Raw genomic sequence first — 18,425 nt, 5'->3', positions numbered from 1 at the left:
ATGAAATATCTTACAGAATTCTCACATTTCCAGGCAAAGCCCCTCCCGAAACAAAATCGTAAATACGCCACTGATGACGACAAAGAAATATTTCATACAAGTTAGAAAAGTTGTATACAGCATGCGTTCCTATACAGGAATACAGATGCCTCCAATACTCAGCAAAATGCTTCTCTGTCTACATTTTATTTACCGTTTTCTATTAAATACGTTCACCTGAATAGAGAGATCTTTCGTTTTACCCTCAAGTCCACGGATCTCTCAGCTTTGTTATACCTCTAAGCTGGCTACTACTTTTCTCTTTCCCCGCTTGTGTCTCTTTTCCTCTCTGTTTTCTCTTCCAACTCCTCTCCTGATCCATGCCCAAGACTCACCCCACTGGCCTTCACCCAGGTCTCGTTTGACGTCACGACGAAAAACCGCTTTCGTACATGCGCCATGCGAAACTCGGTTAAGTGACTGGCTGGTGTGAGTGTGTTTCGAAAGCGTGTGTTGTGCTTAGTTTCTGTGTGTTGTCCGCCAGCAGCGAGCAGCTGTGTATTAACTGTACACAAACAGTGTCCTGCTGTTCCTGAGAGATTGCCGAGTGAATAATACGACAACGGCTGCCGCAGTCCAGTCAGCATGGGTATTGTTAGGCATAGCATAGATGAATCAGATGTGCCCAAACCAGGTGAGTGTTCCACGTGTTGCATTTTCGCAGGATATGTCTTTCTTGTTTACATAATGAATAAATTTACATATGTAATTCAACGAATATATTACACAAGTTTCATTTTTTACCATCAATCTGATGTATGTCCGTTACGACAGCCAATACAGTGAAGTTCATTGAACCGCTTTAGAAATGAACACACGTAGTTTCAGTAAATTATTTGAGTCCTTTTTAGAAATGTGTATTTCGAATTATCTTCTTCACTAATGTCATCATTGTATATCGTTTGTTTTCCGTTTATTTTACCTAATGGACAAACATTTTTCATTACTAACTATTTCTATCCTTTAACATAAGGAACCCCTTCGTGGTTAAACGGTTAGCGTACGCGCGTTTGGCGTGGGAGACCCGGGTTCGATTCCCAGCGGGAGTTCATATGGTTCGGATTCCACGTTAATCAGTAGGTCTCGTCTCATATAGCCTCGCTGCTGAAAGGGACGTTAACTCAACTCAACTCTAATTTAAGCCAGACAAATGTCGATTGCCGCAGAAACAAAACAAACTCAGTGGATCTAATCATGTGGTCTTACTTTCTTGGGCTATCAACAGGTATTTCCCCAACAGAATTTCAAGCATTACACTGTGTTCCTCACGAATATTTCTTATATTAGCGACGTGTTTTGCCCATGTTAACATCACGATTTCACATCCTTTTCGCTGTATATTCAAATAACATATTGTATATTTACTTCTATTGTTTTAAAGACATTTCAATACGTGACATTCAATTTAAAACATTAAATAAAGAAACATAAATAAAAATATGTTTAATAAGTTTCAGAGCATTTGAAAAGCTTAGTTTGATTCTTATAGTAGGTCATGAGTCTAGTTAAACTAATGTGTATGGTATTACTATGGAAAATCAAACCGAAAAAAATAAACAAAAATAAGGATATACTGCTTAAATTACATAATTGTTTTGATAAGTCACAAGCACTCAAGTTCAGCTTTACTCATCTATTTAGATATTAGTGAATAACAGTTCCAAGTATAGCATGTGAAGCTATTTTACATTCGAAAATATAATAATAAAAAAATGGAAAGATACTCTCGAAAAAATGCTAACTATTGCAAACACGAAATATGTAGTTATCATGATGATATTTACAGTGTAAGATCAACAAGATACCCTGAAAAACAAAAGCTGTTAGTTTGGCTGGTCACGTAATTAAAAATCAGAGAATAAAATACAGAACAAACACGCAAACTCTATACCTTCCACTACTCTTTGTCGATGCAGAAATATTCTTTCTGCAAATTTAATAGTTGTTTGAAGCACAAGCATTTAACTAGCATTTGAGTGGTTTAAATCAAATGATCAATCATCCTGTGTGAAGTTTTCCAAGTTTCTTTTAAAGTTCCATCAGGTAATTGGTGATATAATAACATTGATGAATAGGCTGTAGCTATGATTTTTCTAAATTTTCTTGCATCCAGTCGTTATTTCTTGTAATAATTCAGGTTAACTGTCATATCAATACTAGCAGAAGTGTTGTTAATGGATCTCAATATTTAAAAGCGAATGGGAGTTTGTGTTTGCCTCAACACGAAGTAAATAAAGAACAAATTTAAATTATGGTTGGCATGATTATCAACCTTAGGCCTTCGAAAGATCTTTTGATAATTTTCGACACGGAAGTGGGAAGTTGTGACTTGTAAAATAATCGAAAACGTCCTATGTTAGTATTCAGTCCATAGGTTTCAAGGTTGCTGAGATAGAGAGCGACACTTCAAGGGTATTTTAGCCCAAATTCATCCCCCATCGGCAGAAGAGTACAAGGTAGTACGAGAAGTGATGCCATTTAAAAACATCAAAATCGACTGATATTAGTGTTCAATCAACAATTTTTCGGGATCGCTACTGTTAATAGTGACACTGCCAATGCCGTTTTCTAGGAAAGAAGGGGGTTCAAATAATTTCCATAAACCTACTTTGCCCGTGTGAAGGAAGAGTATTTCAGCTTGTGAAAGTTTTCAGTTTAACGTCCCACGATTAGCCCTTTAGGCTAAGAGAGGCGGATGATTAATGCAAGTTAATGATGGAAGAATCGGTCGAATAAGAATGCGGGAGGAAACGAAAGAATCCAGAAAAATCCATGGACACGATGTTGTCCACCACAAACTTTTTGGCCAGGAATCTAACCCGGGACCCCACGCACCAGGGTAAGCCTCTACCACTGAGCCACCATGCGTTTCAGCTAGTAAAGAAGTTCTTCAAAATAGAATTGAAATGAATAGAAATAATTTCGAAAAAAAGATTTAACAGTTACTGCAAATAAATCGAGTAACATTATGATTATAATAGTTTATTCTTATCTCTGGTTACTTTCCTGCTAACTAGAAGCTCTGATATAAAGATTTATATAAAAATAACCGTTTTGACGTCTTATCTATGAAGACATATGGTACGCCACACATCGTTTTTGTGTTTTGTTTCTTGTCACCACATTGACTATCAATTCTTTATTTCTTCCTTCATAGATCATAGTTCATGACTTCGAAATTCACGTGGCTCCACAAATATCTGATGAACATGACACTCACTAAAAATTTATGGTGACCGGGCATTGAATCTGAGTCTTCGTTAACCGTTTAAAGAAGCTGGATCAAAACTGAAAGGTTGATATCAGATTAGAATACAATATACCCCAATTATGTATACATTTAATTTCAATTACTTGTATTATGATTTCACTTACTGTTTACAATGGAATTAGTACTTGGTTGGGAGTTAATCTTAAGAGCAAAGAAACACTGTGATAAAGCATTATTTAGACCAGTGATGACCAAAGTCAGTATTATGCTTTATGGACCTGGACAAAATAAGAGCCACGTTTGGTGGCTGTTTTCCATTTTCCTTGACTCCTTGAATCGACCGCCTGTTGAATGTGCATAAATCGTACGTTTTCCGCTCTCTGTTCTGTTCTACATGTCATGCTACTTTTTATGTACCTAAGCGAATTACGACCTGAGCTATGAATTAAACTGACTCTATGAATTCAGCATTTCTCTGCAAGTTGAATGACCAACACGTGTATATAGAACAGAACATAGTAAACGAGAAACTAAACTAGTAAAATTAGTTTTAGGGTTAAATTAGTTCTTGTTAGTATTATTATTGAATATGTAGATTTCTTGTGGGATATGTACTACATATCTGATGAATTACTGCATTTGTTTTGTAGAGTCGATGCTATTCTGTTTGCTTGATGTTATTGGATGAAGTGTTGTAGAGATCGGAGAAATAACTCTTTCTTTTAGTACTTTAGAGAGTTTCCACATTCTGTAAATTACATTCTTTACAGGGTTTCTACTTACTATTCTGTAAATTACTGGAAATGATGTAATACAAACATCTCAATACTAAACTCAATTTTCCCTTACACTTTACCTGGCTATTGCGACTGGCTATTGCATTTTTTTATAGATATAGGCGTGTTTAAAGAGCCGAGAATGAAGTGCGTTACCTGATGCAATAGTTCATCGTTAGTCTAATTCGATTTCCATGCAGAGAACTAACAAACTCTATTGTTACTATATACACAAAATCCTTTTGTCAACTGATTGTTTACCGGAAATATATTCGTAATTATTAAAACTTCTGTACCAATGCACGAATACACTTATTCTAGTCTTTTATGTTTTCGCATGTTTGTAGAATCTTCTTTATATTGTAATCCACATGAAATAACATCTTCTTTTCTTTGGAGATATCCTAATTTCAAGTGACTGAATTGCAAAGTTCCTGCTAATGGGTTGATTGTTTAGGTGCTAAGTAAAAATAAGACATGGGAGGAGGTCTTACATCTAATTAGAGCTTTTAACTTTCGGTTCCAACCCGCCACATCATTATTGGTTCTGTGACGTAAGCCATGAACGTTATATAAGTGGACTGGCATGTTCGGAGTTTATAACTACTGTTATACAAAACAGTCAAAACATTCAGTTAATTTTTCACATGCAGGAGTTATAGATACTACTTCCAATCAACCAACTAAAACTTTTTCTAGTGGCAAGAGGGATAAGCTTGAACACAACCTGCATCCGAGCCTGATAGTTGCAGATTGTTTACAATATTTGTTTAAACCAACCTTTTGGATATTCTTCATAGGGCTTGGCAGGAATGAAAGTTACATTTGGACAACTGCAGTTCAGGAAATGCCGCCCTCAATGCATTTATAGTGTTCTCAAAGTCAATTTTGAAGAACTCTTAATTTCACGCTGGGTAGAGTTTTTTTTTTTCAAAGAAAATAGTCTTTTGTAAGTCCTCCCACTCTTGTTAAGTAACAGTGCGAAATTACAGGATATACATTTATATCTGCTCGTAAACTACCAATATCAACGTGAACACTTACTATTTGCTGGAACATGTGTAAAATATACGAATACAAAGAATTCTTTGTAGCCACCAAGAACAAACTCCAAGTTATCGACTCCGAACACAATTATCCCTTCATTAGATACAAAAGTGTCGTTCGACTTCAAACAATTACCGCCTCCCGGTAATATAATAAGCTCTTCCAAAAGAATAACATTGTCACATACTGCTGGGTTTAGCTGGGTACCTAGCGATATTCGTTGCGTTATTTGAACATTATCATATTTTGGAAAATTAGTTACAAAATTGTAAACGCTTTCCTTCAGATCTTGTAATTCTTTTGAGAAAATGTTATGTATAGGTACCGATAAATCATTTCTTGAACGTTTCCTACATGTATCCAACCTTTCCCTTATTCCACTCCCTGTATGTAGTAAAGGTGTAATTTGCTCTAAAAACTATGTTCTCTTCTTCCGACCTTCTCAACTTCTCATGACATCTTTCTGCTGTTTTACTCACAGGGACTCAAAACTTGTGAGTTACATTCTTTCGCTCAAGATGGTAGTTATAACCTTTCTGCGGTAAAAAGTTACTCGGATACATGGGAGACACAAAGATTTAAACACATGCTTGCTTCTGATTCGCCAAAACTGGAAAATGTAAACAAATCCTTATCTCTAATTGGTCGAACAACTGACCGCGGAATTTAAAGAGAACTTCAATATCCTATTCTCTTCTATGCAATATTTTCTTTGTTTTCTTAATAGTTTTCTACAATTAATTGCCAACGGTTACATAGGTTTAAAATATAACATCGTTTTTCTTTGTGTTAGTTACACATTGAGATGTCTTTAATTAAGGATTATCGAATTAATCAAAGAGCAACTTAATATTTTCAGTCATTCATTTTGTTTCCGATTTAGATAGATCTACGGAGCTCGACTTTAATCTCACTCTCGTGCCTTTCGGGGAATAACCACGAGTACAAAATCATTTCGGGCAAAACCCACGAGGGGAAATTTCACTTCTGGCAAAACTCACGTAATCGAATTATTAATGAAATGCATATTTATGAAATATAAACAGATTCGTCTGGGTTGTTTTAAGAAAAACTGTGCAAAATAAATGTTTGCTGATTAGAGTAAACTATGTACATTGATTTTTCATGTGAATTTAGTTATGCAATATTGTAGAGTTATTAATGAAATATGTAATTATGAAATATGAACAAAATCGCCTGAGTTGTCTTTGAGAAAACTATCTGAAAAGAACATACTACAGGAGGAGACTAGTCCTTGCAATTTTTTCCAGAGAAATTAATTATACTTTGTATAACGCCAAAGGATTGTTAAGGAAGTATCGATTTATGAAACTCATAGAAAATCATTAGTTTTGTTTCCTAGAAAATCGAATCATTTAATCTTTAACTTACACTAAATTAAACTTATTTTTTGGAGCAGGAAGAATGTTTAACGAAAAAGGTTTTAAACTATGAGTTATGAGTTTAGAGTTTAGAAACTCACAGAAACTATAAACGTAAATGAGATCTTGTAACACATCTCTCTTGAACTCAGGTATTTGGGGTAATGGCCTATGGTATGAAGATTGATCATACATAATGGTCTTGTGTATCCACCAACTTAACCTAATTCAAATCCAGAAAGTACTCGTAACTCGTATCCCACACTAACAGTAGGTTCCTTCCTTCAAAACCTTGTGTTTCACAAAACCACAATACACAAATGAGCAAGCTCAATCTTTGAGTTTTAAATTTGATTGGAGACATTGAATAGAATGGCCTCTAGGCGAGTGCCTTTACATCAGGATGAGTGGACAAACGGACAGATTTACATAAAGATCCCTTTTTAGAGATGTAAGAGTCATATAATGTGTATATACGATAACATCTTATATAAGAGGTTTTTACGATTGACATACTTGCTCCTCTCCTACCTTCGCTCAAAAGCATAAACCAAAGAAAGAAATTAGACTACTATTTAGGACATATTGTTTGTTTGTTTGTTTGTTTGTTTGTTTTGGGGGTGGATTGCGATGCAGTGTAAAGTGAATGGAACACGAGGTAGAAATTAAAGAAAACTTATGACGTGATTTCATGCAATAATTTTGGTTCTGAAAAGGTCATCCTCAGTTGTACCCTCTTTCAACATACGTACGAAATATGATTTTTTTAAATATTACAAAGTGCTACAAATTTCTATCTAGTTTAGCTTAAAGCCAAGCAGTTTTAGACATTGGGGGCAGCTCATTAGAAATCTATAGTTAAAGATGTATTGTACCTAATCCTTGTCATTATATAATTTATAGTGATTAGTAATGAAATAATTGTTTTGAATTATTTGAGATACACTACTGCGTGATAGGACTCGAATGACTTTGTCTTACAAAACCTAGTTAATAGTAATGATATAATGTCTTAATCATTACATCTATCCCAACATTGCAAATACACTGCTCCACAAAACCTAAGCAACTCGAAGAAAGTGGCAGAAAATAAAACGACACGATCACTGCACCAAGTATAATGAACAAACAGACGGTCCAGATGCACAATGCAACACAAGTGAAGACGAACAATACAGTTAGGATGTACAGGGTGACCAAAAAGTTCAGCACTACGATACCTCAACAGGTGAAGCTGGGTTGTGCGAGGGCATAGGCAGTCAATATGGCATGTAACCACCACGAACAGCTATACAGGCACGACATCTGGCCTCCATGCTGCAAATCAGAGTGTTGATCAAGTCTTGCGGCAGATGGCGCCACTCCTCGAGGAGAGCTGTTTGCAGGTCAGGGAGAGTGTGAGCTGGTGAACTGCGCTGCGCTATTCGCCGCGCAAGAGCATCCCACACATGCTCGATGAGATTCAAGTCCGGCGAATATGCAGGCCATGCAATACGCGTAATGCCTTCGCTCTCCAGATACTCGGTCACACGATGTGCACGGTGTGGGTGGGCATTGTCATCCATGAACAGGAAGTCTGGGCCAAATGCTCCGCGGAAATTGCACACATGTGTATTGAGAATTTCATCCAGGTACCGTTGTGCTGTCAAAGTGCCATGTTGCACAATATGGAGGTCCGTTTTCCCGTCCAGCACAATTCCACTCCACACCATAATGGAACCACCGCCATAGGAGGGCCGTTTAGCAATGAAGTTTGGATGATAGCGTGCTCCTGGCTCTCTCCACACTAAAGTCCGATCAGAATCTGACAACAGGCTGAATCTCGACTCGTTGGAGAACATGACACGCGCCAACTGGTGTTCCCCCCATACAACATGTTCCTGACACAATGTGCAACGCGCACGTTTGTGCTCCAGTTTCATGGCACACACAGCGCAGACCTTTTTGCATACAGTCCTGCTCTATTGAGTCGCCGACGAACAGTTTCACGACTCACGCGTTGTCCTGTAGCCTGAAACAACTCATTGGCCAGGTGAGAGCATGAAGCTTGACGGTTACGTTTGACAGAAATTGTGAGAAATCGGTCCTCGACGGCCGACGTCTTCTTCGGACGGCCTCCTCCATGACGTCTACTGACTTCACCTCCATTTTGAAAGCGATTGCACAGCCTCGACACAACACTTTTGTTCACGTTGAATTCCTGCGCCACTTCCACTTGCGATCGGCCGAATTCCACCGCCCAATTGTTTGCCCGCGGTCAAAGTCACTCAAATGTCGTCTACCAGCCATTGCAAGGTGTGTATCTCACACAAGAACCACTAACTCAATGCTTGGAGCCTCGGACACTACTAGGCTGTGGTGTACGGCTCATGGCATAAGTTGTTCACCGCGCTTGCAACGATGCTGCTTATGCGATAGAGTGGGTGCTCGCCTTGCCTGTGTGTCTCTGTGTACGTGCATGCCACTAACCAGTGTTGAATGGGCCCCAAACGTCACTTATACCACGTTCTCTCGGGTTGCTTAAGTTTTGTGGAGCAGTGTACAATATAATGATCACTAGATGAATGTGCTGCAATGAACTTTTCGCTATACTAACTTAACGCCAACTTCTCACTTCCAACTTCCGACCTCATCCTCGGCACTTTCCAAGATCCCTCGTTTTCTGGGATCTCCGAAATTTCTCGTATTACCTAGTTGCAGCATAGGGCTTAGCGAAGACTTTCTCATGAAACTCCTTACAATGTATTTACGTGGGTGAATGCTTTATCTAGCTATAATGTGATGTGTACGTTACCTCTTTTATTTCCTTAAACAACTCAGTCATTTATGATTTGCGTTTTATATCATTCTCAAAATAAAAATACGATATTGATGTTCTTGGTATATTTTAGTGAAACACTTTCTTGTATAGTATACATACTTTTTTGAATACTTTTTTAGATATTGTACTTACTCTTGAGATATAAATGGAATATTAGTGATGATTAGAAAAATATTTTACTAACCCAACATTTAGTGTTGAACATCTACATACCTATTATTTTTAAATGGTAACTTCTGAAACTGTATTCGAGTGCAAAGGAGTTCGGTATATTTTTTTGTGAATTTGTTATTACGACAATCGATACGAAATGTAATCGGTTAAAAATTAATGATAAGTATATCCCTATTTTTATAATATAAAAGTATTTCAGGATAGGTTTCATGAAGCATCCCGTCCGTCTCTGTCTCACTTAAAAATTATTACTTTTGCATTGCATTCAAATCTGTCAAGAATAACCAGAAAATACCTAATCTTTTTTGGTTTTAAACAAAAAGAATATTGTATGCCAAATTTCTACATCTACTACCCGGAGTAATGGAGCAATCTATGGCATTCAGTTGTGACGTCCGCTTGAAACAGCGGGCTGTCATTGAATTTCTGACTGTGGAAGGTTGGTCGCTCAGGAACATTTATTGCCACCAATGAGTCGTGGATACACCATTACGAACCAGAAACGAAGCGTCAGTCAATAGAGTACCGCCATATGTCCTCTCCTCCCCCCAAAAATTCAAAGTTCACCCATCTGCTGGCAAAGTGTTGTTGAAATTCTGCCTTATCCTTCCTATAGTCTATCCTGCACCTTGCTACTTTCGGCTCTTCCCCAAAGTTTAGGATCACCTTAAGGGCCGACGCAATAGTTGTGACGCGGAAGTGGGTGTCGCCAGCAGCCACCAAAATTGTTCGCCGACTCCAAGAAAAACCTTGTTTCGTGCTGACACAAGTGTGTTGCCTGTAATGGGGACTATGTTGAAAAATGATCCCACCATTTGTAGCTGGTATTGCAAGCTTTCCACTGATACCTGTATGGTGCTATCTGTCAAACACAAATAAAAGTATCATCATGGAGGCATTACTTTGTAAATCAACCTCGTATGTTATTGTATCTTTTAAGACAGGGCTAACCAAGCAGTCGATCGCTGAGAATTTCGCAGATAGTAAAAAGTTTGGAAAAACGCGATATTATCTTAAAAAAATCTTACACATCAATCGTGTTTTTTAAAATTAGTTCCAATTGAATTAGAATGATTTCAAATAAAAATCCGTAAACCTCTCTAGAAAGAATGGGATTACACTTTCTTCTTCATGTCCTGCACGCTAGTCTAGTGACTATTGTGCGCACATATACTGCAGGATCTTGAGTTCGATTTCCGGCGTGAGAATATTGTAGTTTGAACGCATTAAGTTGGTTCGAATTTCACCTTAAATTGTAAATCCACGTCTCATACAACCCTCATGTTCTCAAGGCACACACACACACACACACACACACACACATATATATATATATATATATATATATATATATATATATATATATATATATATATATAATTTGTTTTTGTTATGCCAAAGGATAAATGCGTGCGTTTGTTGTGCAAGGTTTGTGTGACTGTGACAAAGAGAAATCAATTTGAAAAGATTTCATTGCACAAAGAAGAAATATAACTTCATCTTCCCTCCTTAAAGTGAATTATGGAGATTGCAAATCCAGTGCCAGTGGCAATTGCACAAAGAAAAATCTCCAAAGATGTTCACATTTGAAGTAGGTCACTGAATCAAAAAGTTATGTAGCTCCTACTTTAAGATGTAGTAAATATTAACAATGCCAATTGTTAACCACATGCTTTTTAATAATATTGGGAACCTATCCTGATATGTTCCTAAAAGATTAATGAATAATTACGTATACGTAATACAATATATACACGACATAATATCATAATGCCATATGTGAGGAGTTTTATTTAATAAGACCACATAACGAGAAACCATGTTGTGAGAAAATCGCGTGTAAACATTTCAAATATAAATATACTTTTATTTAATGTTTGTACATAGATTTATCCTTTTTCTTGTACAAAATACGAAAAACTAACAGTTTGTTTCACTATAACATAAATATGAATATCTTTAAAAGGCTTACATAGGTTCTTTTTAGAGAGAACGACTTTGTAAAATTCTCGCGTATATGTATCGCAGCAGTCGTGTGATCAGTGATGAAAATTTTCCGGAAAAATTTGAAACGGAAAATTTTCCGGAAATTTTTCCAGAAAATTTTCCGGAAAATTTTCTGATTCATAAAAACATACTCCACTTATTCCTACATCGTTGTATAGCCGTGATGTGAGGTGGAAAATTTTATTCTATACTTTTCCGGAAAATTTTCCGTTCTTAACAAATATCAGTCATCAAGTAACAATTCCTCAGTGTTCATAAATTGATTAAATTCATGTATAGAAATGTTAAAAATTGAAAGATTGTTTAAAGAATCTGAAAATTTTCCTGACTCAGACAATTTTCAGTACTATGTAGGAACAAGTGAAACAATTTTTCATGAACCGAAGAATTGTCTGTCCTGTACAGTGATGAAAATTTTCCGGAAAATTTTGAAACGGAAAATTTTTCGATTCATAAAAACATACTCCACTTATTCCTACATCGTTGTTTAGCGGTAATGTAAGGTGAAAATTTTCTTCTATATTTTTTCGGAAAATTTTCCGTTCTTAACAAATATTAGTGATCAAGTAACAGTTCCTCAGTATTCATAAAATTGATTGAAATCATATATAAAAATGTTAAAAATTGAAAGATCGTTTAAAGAATCTGAAAATTTTCATAGCTCTCACAATTTTCAGTACTATGTAGGAACAAGTAAAACAATGTCTCATAAATCGAAATATTTTGTGTCTTGTATGGAAAACCTGAAGAACTTTTTATGAGTCTGAAAATTTTCACCATTTTGAAGCAAAAAGTAAAACAACTTTTTGTGAATCGGAAAGTTTTATTGCTCTGTAGAAACAAATGCAAGGAATTTTCATGAATCGGAAAATTTTCATCACGATGTAGAAACAAGTAAAAACACTTTTCATAATCCGGACAGTTTTCGATATTATGTATAGTGATGTTAGGTGGAAAATTTTCCACTATATTTAACTGCACATAGATGTACAATTCCTGTAGAGGAAAATTAGACAGCTACAAATTATAATTTTCCATTTAGATTTCGGGAATCAGAAAACTTTCTAATATTTCAAATTGGGAAGTAAAAATTTACATAGTCTCTCTCTCTCTCTCTCTCTCTCTCTCTATTATATCTACTTATTTATAAATGTTGCAGAATGTAAATCTATAAAAGTAGTAAAGCTATGAGAAAACCGTCTTATGCGTATTAAACTGACGAAATCTAATATTGTAAGATCAAAGATGGATTCTGAGGGAAGAACGAATTGAAGAATCAAATGAAGAATCGTTAGATTTTCACTTCATAAAACTTTTTAAGACAATATTTATTACTAATAAATTTTACGGCTAAACAACGATGTAGGAATAAGTGGAGTATGTTTTTATGAATAGGAAAACATTCATGACTTTTAATAAATTGAAATTTTAAATAATAGAATGGGATATTTGTACTCTACGAACTCATGTTCTCTGCACTTTGCATACACACACACACACACACACACACAGAGAGAGAGAGAGAGAGAGAGGTGTTGAATTGAGTTGATTTTGAGTTAAACGTCCCTTTCAGCAGCGAGACTATATAAGACGGGACGAACTGATTAACGTGAAATCCGAAATACATGAGCTCCCGCTGTGAATCGAAGCCAGGTCTTCCATGCCAAAGGCGCGTATGCTAACCGCTTAGCAACGAAGCAGCTCGCAGATGAAGAGAGAGAGAGAAACACTGTGTAAAAGTTTACTTCCCAACTGGAAATATTAGAAAATTTTCCGGTTCCCGAAAGCTAATTGGAAAATTATAATTTGTTGCTGACTAACTTTCCTCTACAGAAATTCAATTTTGTAGCTGAATGTGCAGTTAAATATAGTGGAAAATTTTCCATCTAACATCACTATACATAATATCCAAAATTGTCCGGCTTATGAAAAGTTTTTTCCACTTGTTTCTACATCGTGGTGAAAATTTTCCGATCTATGAAAATTCCTTTCACTTGTTTCTACAGAGCAATAAAACTTTCCGATTCACAAAAAGTTGTTTTACTTTTTGCTTCAAAATGGTGAAAATTTTCCGACTCATAAAAAGTTCTTCAATTTTTCCATATAAGACAGAAAATATTTCTATTCATGACAAATTGTTTCCTTGTTCCTACATACTACTGAAAATTGTCTGAGCCATGAACATTTTCAGATTCTTTAAACGATCTTTCACTTTTTTACATTTCTGTACATGAATTCAACCAATTTTATGATTGCTGAGGAATTGTTGCTTGATTACTGACATTTTTTTAGAACGGAAAATTTTCCGGAAAAAACAACGGAAAATTTTCCGGAAAAATATAGCGGAAAATTTTCCGGAAAATTTTCCACCTCACATCACTACGTGTGATACACTTCGTGAAAATGAATAAAGAAACGTGATTTCAAAGTAAGGAACACAGTATAAAGTAAACACAACAGTATGTGTGTAACAATAACACATTAAAGCAGTAAATTTATTATGTGGAAGCTGAACATGTAACAGTCCTGCACACTTGAAACACTTTATGCATTATGTCAGGCTAGTAAAACATACTCATGATCATTTTTTGAATCCCGCTGCTTGGGTCTTGCTTTACGGTATGGGCTTGACGAAACACTTCCTCATACCAATCAACAGCATCTCAACAAAGTGTATCATTAAAAGTTAATATCTTTCACGATTTGAACTTTTGATTTTCATATTTTCTTATTTTTCTTCACATTTTGCGTTTCTTTAGTAATGAATAATTAAGAAACTTAGTATAATACTTTCTTTAGTATAGACTGGTTTTCAAGGTTTCCTATCATTATTTTCTGTTTTCTTAGAACTTTATTATTATTTTCTGATTTTAGCGCTTATGTTGAAGTCGGTTAATATTGCTTTTGGGTTTCTAAAGTTTCTATTAGAAAATGCCTTAAGAAAACACTCCTTCCAGAAAATCAGATGTTCATAAATCTGATGTTCATTTCCTTTAAAATAATTATTATACCTAATACTTGAGATTAAAGTTGATTAAAGATAAGAGAGTGAGTTTGTTTCCAACTAAATAATAATTCATGTTTTATATTACGAATTATAATCCCATGTTGAATTTTAACTAACCAAATTAGATAGTAGGTAACAATACTTATATTTTTCTTTCTTTAAACTGGAATACTTTATGTTGCCCCGAGTAGCGTAGTTGCTAACGCTCTCACCTTTGGTGCGAGCGGTTCGGTGTTCTATTCCCGGTCGGAACACTCGGTCGAAAAAGTGTGAAAATTTTTTCTGGCCATCCACCCTGAGTGAGGTTTTCCTCATTCACACCAGGCAAATGCTAGGATGGAGGCCTACCTAACATACAGGTTCCAGTCCGCTTCTTTCCTTCCTCAATCGTTTCCTCCTTCCCTTTCCTCGGATAGTGTAATCGCCGAGGAACGTCATCCCTCATAAGTAACGGGTTAACATTGCCATAGATGCCGAAAGTTCAGAAATCTAATTTTCCTGGAGTACTTTACATCTCAGTTGAAATAAAGCAACTAATCCTCTAGTTATCTAACAATAACAGTATAACAAAGATACGGTAACTTTCAAGAACAGGTAGGATGTAGGAAAAAGTGTGTGCAAGTTTTTTCTAGACAAATATACTAGATATATAATAGGCTCGTGACTCAGAAAAAATAATAAACAAAGGATGTAAATTGTGGTAAATATGCAATGTGACTAACGTAAGAAGTAGTTTCTTTCCATCATCAACAAAACTACGCAAAAGAATTTTCTTAGCCGGAGGATATTGTCTGGTACATATCCTGTACGCTTCTTTTGCCTGCACAACACAGCGGTTGGGTGGGTTGCATAAGAAGTAGGTTTTAATGTAAAATGCACAAAGCAAGAATAATGATTAACGGTAGAGATGTCGTCTCTTCAGAAAGACTTGTACTTGGAGAGAAACTAATCATTATGTTTTCTAATATGTCACTTGATTAATCAGCATACTAGCGTTATAAAATTTAATTTAAAACCAGTATTTAAGAAAGGTATATTTCATTTAAAGAAGTAGTTCAGTGAAATCAAATGGATTTCATTTTAACGATCTAAGATAAGTTTAAAGTAAACTATATAAGTAGATAATAATGTAAAATAATAGTGCGAACTAAACCTGTCAGTTTTACGTTACATGATTATGCCGTGTAGGTTAAAGGGGACCGTGATGATGAAAATGAATGGAATAGTAGGATGAAGAAAGTGGTAGAAAACGGGAGAACCCCGATAAAACCCACACACAAGATGTTTGTCTACCACAAAGTCGAAGTGGCGCGAGCAGGAAACAAACAAAGGACCCAACACATCAGCGCTGAACTTCCTACCACTGAGTCAGCTCGGGCCCTGTAAAAGGGAGTAGAAAAGATATAACGAGAAAACTAGAGAGAGATGGATACAAAGCTCTCCACTACAAATTCACAAGACTTGTTCTTAATCATATTATTCTTACTGTGCACTTTAAGTCACAGTCTCTTTCTACTTTAAGAAAATACAAAGGAAGGTAGACAAACTTTTAAGAATTTATTTGTAAGTGCCTCTTTTCTGTATTTAGTTGTTATCGAGCTAGGTAGCTTTAAACGAATTATGATTATGAAAAATGTAGTGCAATAGAGATAGGGAGAAAATTGGAGATAGGGGTATACACTGTTCTTCAATATGAACTTACAAGTAATGACTTGAGCCGTAGCAATCGCACCGATAAGTTACTACTGAGCACTTCCAGAGATCGTTTTTCTTTACGATGAAGAAACAAGTTCCCTTGTGGGAATATGGTTACCGTTTACTTCTACAATGCGGGAGATTAGTGTACTCTTTCAGGTGGTTCGAATCTCACTTTTAACAGTAGGTACAGGTTTCATATAGCCTCGGCGCTGAAAGTAATCGCTAAACTTCGAACTGACGCAATCCAATTTCCCCTAAGGAAAGGAAAGAAGAATTTTTAGAAAATAATATGACAGTTTTTTTTTTTTTTTTTGTAAATTTAATTATTATCGAATTAGGTTGTTGTAAATAATTTTCTTTATGACATTTTCATTAGATTGTAGTTCAGAAGCTATATGTTTCAACATTTTTGCTTCTGATCCCATATAGACAATTCCAGATTACTGTCAGCTCAGTTCATTATTACTGTGTATCAGGTAGCAGAAAAATAAAATGAAATCTTTGAGTTTAATGTCCCACGATTATGCATGCTAGTATAAGAGAGACGATTATTAAAGCAAATGCATGATGATGGAAGAATTTATGCAATGAGAAAGTAGGAGAAAATGGGAGTACTCCGAGAAAACCCACAAGTATGATGTTGTCCACTACAAACTTACTTGGCCGGGGTTCGAACCAGGGATCCCACGCACCCAAGTTACGCGTTATACCACTGAGCAACATTGCCCCACGTAGCAGAAAGAAGATAAACGCATGAAATGCATAGCAAATAAATTTTTGAATCTTCTATTTTAAGATTAAAACATTTATTAGTATTGTTAAGTGGAATTACTACAATATTACCAAGCAAGACTCGGGCTTCGTCCTTTGGCATTAATAAAATACCTCAATCCAAGTCAATTTTAGGATTGAAAGTGTCAATACATTACTACATTAATTACAAATTTGTTAATATGATTTTGTTATTATCTCTGGGATAATATCCTATAAGCTAAGTTTTTCGGGAGTTCGAAAAAATATGGTTCTTTTTCCCGGCTAACGTCCCGACAAACTTTGATGAGAGTACATCAAACTGTTTGACAGCGTCATCAATCAACTTAACTGGCATCTGCTGTTGAAAATGACCAATAACATTTTCTCTCCCAGTTTATGGAGTTATACTCAAAATAAGCAGAGTAAAAATGAAATGTGAGGAAAACACGTTGTAACATGTGTCGTAGGAAGGGAATCGATTTATTGGCAACCTTGACCCTGCATCCCATGCTACCGACCGAGTGAACTCATTCGATTATATTTTTATTTCTTTGTGTTCAAGGTATAGGAATAGAGAAACACAATGAGAGTTTAGAGTAATAAAATAAAACATAATACTGAACATCTAACAGCATTGGATATTTCTGTACATAAGCAACGAACGTGCTTTTAGGTTATAAAGTAGGTAATATCATGCTGCGAATATTTTTCAGATCGCAACTTAAATGTAGTAATTTAGGATTTCATAATAATCCTCTAGTAGACAGTGTTAAGAAAAGAATCTCACTTTAACAGTCAATAATTCCGTGTAGATACCCCAAAGAAAAGGGGCCAAGCTTTAAAAGTGTTCAAAGAAATTTATTGATATCTACAAAGCAATTTTCATTGTACATAAAATATTACTTTTGCGTCATGTCCATATCAAGCTACTCATACTTGATTGGTTTATTCCTATTCAAGTCCTTTGTTAGCAGTGAGCAGGGCCAGCTCTACCATATGTGCAACACGTGCATTTGCACCAGACGGCAAGTTTCGAAATGCAGCAAAATCTGTCATAACTATATTATTTAAAATAAATATTACTTGTTGGAAACAAGACTTCATGATGATTGTAGTTATACACTAAACTGACCTTCTATTTGAATATGATACATTCATAAATCATGTTTAGGTCGCATTAATTTAAGGCCATATGGACAGTGCTAAGGCAAATGGCCAAACCCCAACAAATCCCAATATGAATTGCTTGATTGCTCTCAAATACAAGAGCTCAATTCTCTAATAGTAGTCAACATCTGTTCTATTTAGTTAGTCATCATAATTTTTATATGGAAATTAGTCTTGTCTTTGTCTCAAACAAGTTTCTTATCACTGAAGGTGGAAACAAGTTTTCCTTTCTAACAGATGTAGAAGAAAAATCAAGAAATCAAGATAAAAGAGCAAGTTGTACTGGAATTTCAAATTGATGAATTGAGATTGAAGCGCGATATTGAATTCTATAAAAAAGATA

The 18,425-nt window shown here is 35.6% G+C and overlaps 1 protein-coding gene across 1 annotated transcript in view; it reads left to right on the top strand.

Annotated features, from left to right (window-relative positions):
- Positions 1-465: 465 nt before the first annotated feature.
- Positions 466-18,425, top strand: part of LOC145670243 (synaptotagmin-10-like) — a 354,389-nt gene continuing 336,429 nt past the window's right edge. Inside the window, exon 1 of the mRNA XM_081738645.1 lies at positions 466-673. Coding sequence (XP_081594771.1) covers positions 625-673 — 49 coding nt within the window. The 5' untranslated portion in view covers positions 466-624. The remainder of the gene's footprint in view (positions 674-18,425) is intronic.

The sequence above is a fragment of the Thermobia domestica genome, chromosome 14 (assembly GCF_964235325.1).
Source record: "Thermobia domestica chromosome 14, izTheDome1.hap1.1, whole genome shotgun sequence".
NCBI lineage: Eukaryota > Metazoa > Arthropoda > Insecta > Zygentoma > Lepismatidae > Thermobia > Thermobia domestica.
The sequence above is the reverse complement of the archived record's forward strand: the minus strand, read 5'-3'. Positions and strand labels throughout refer to the sequence as shown.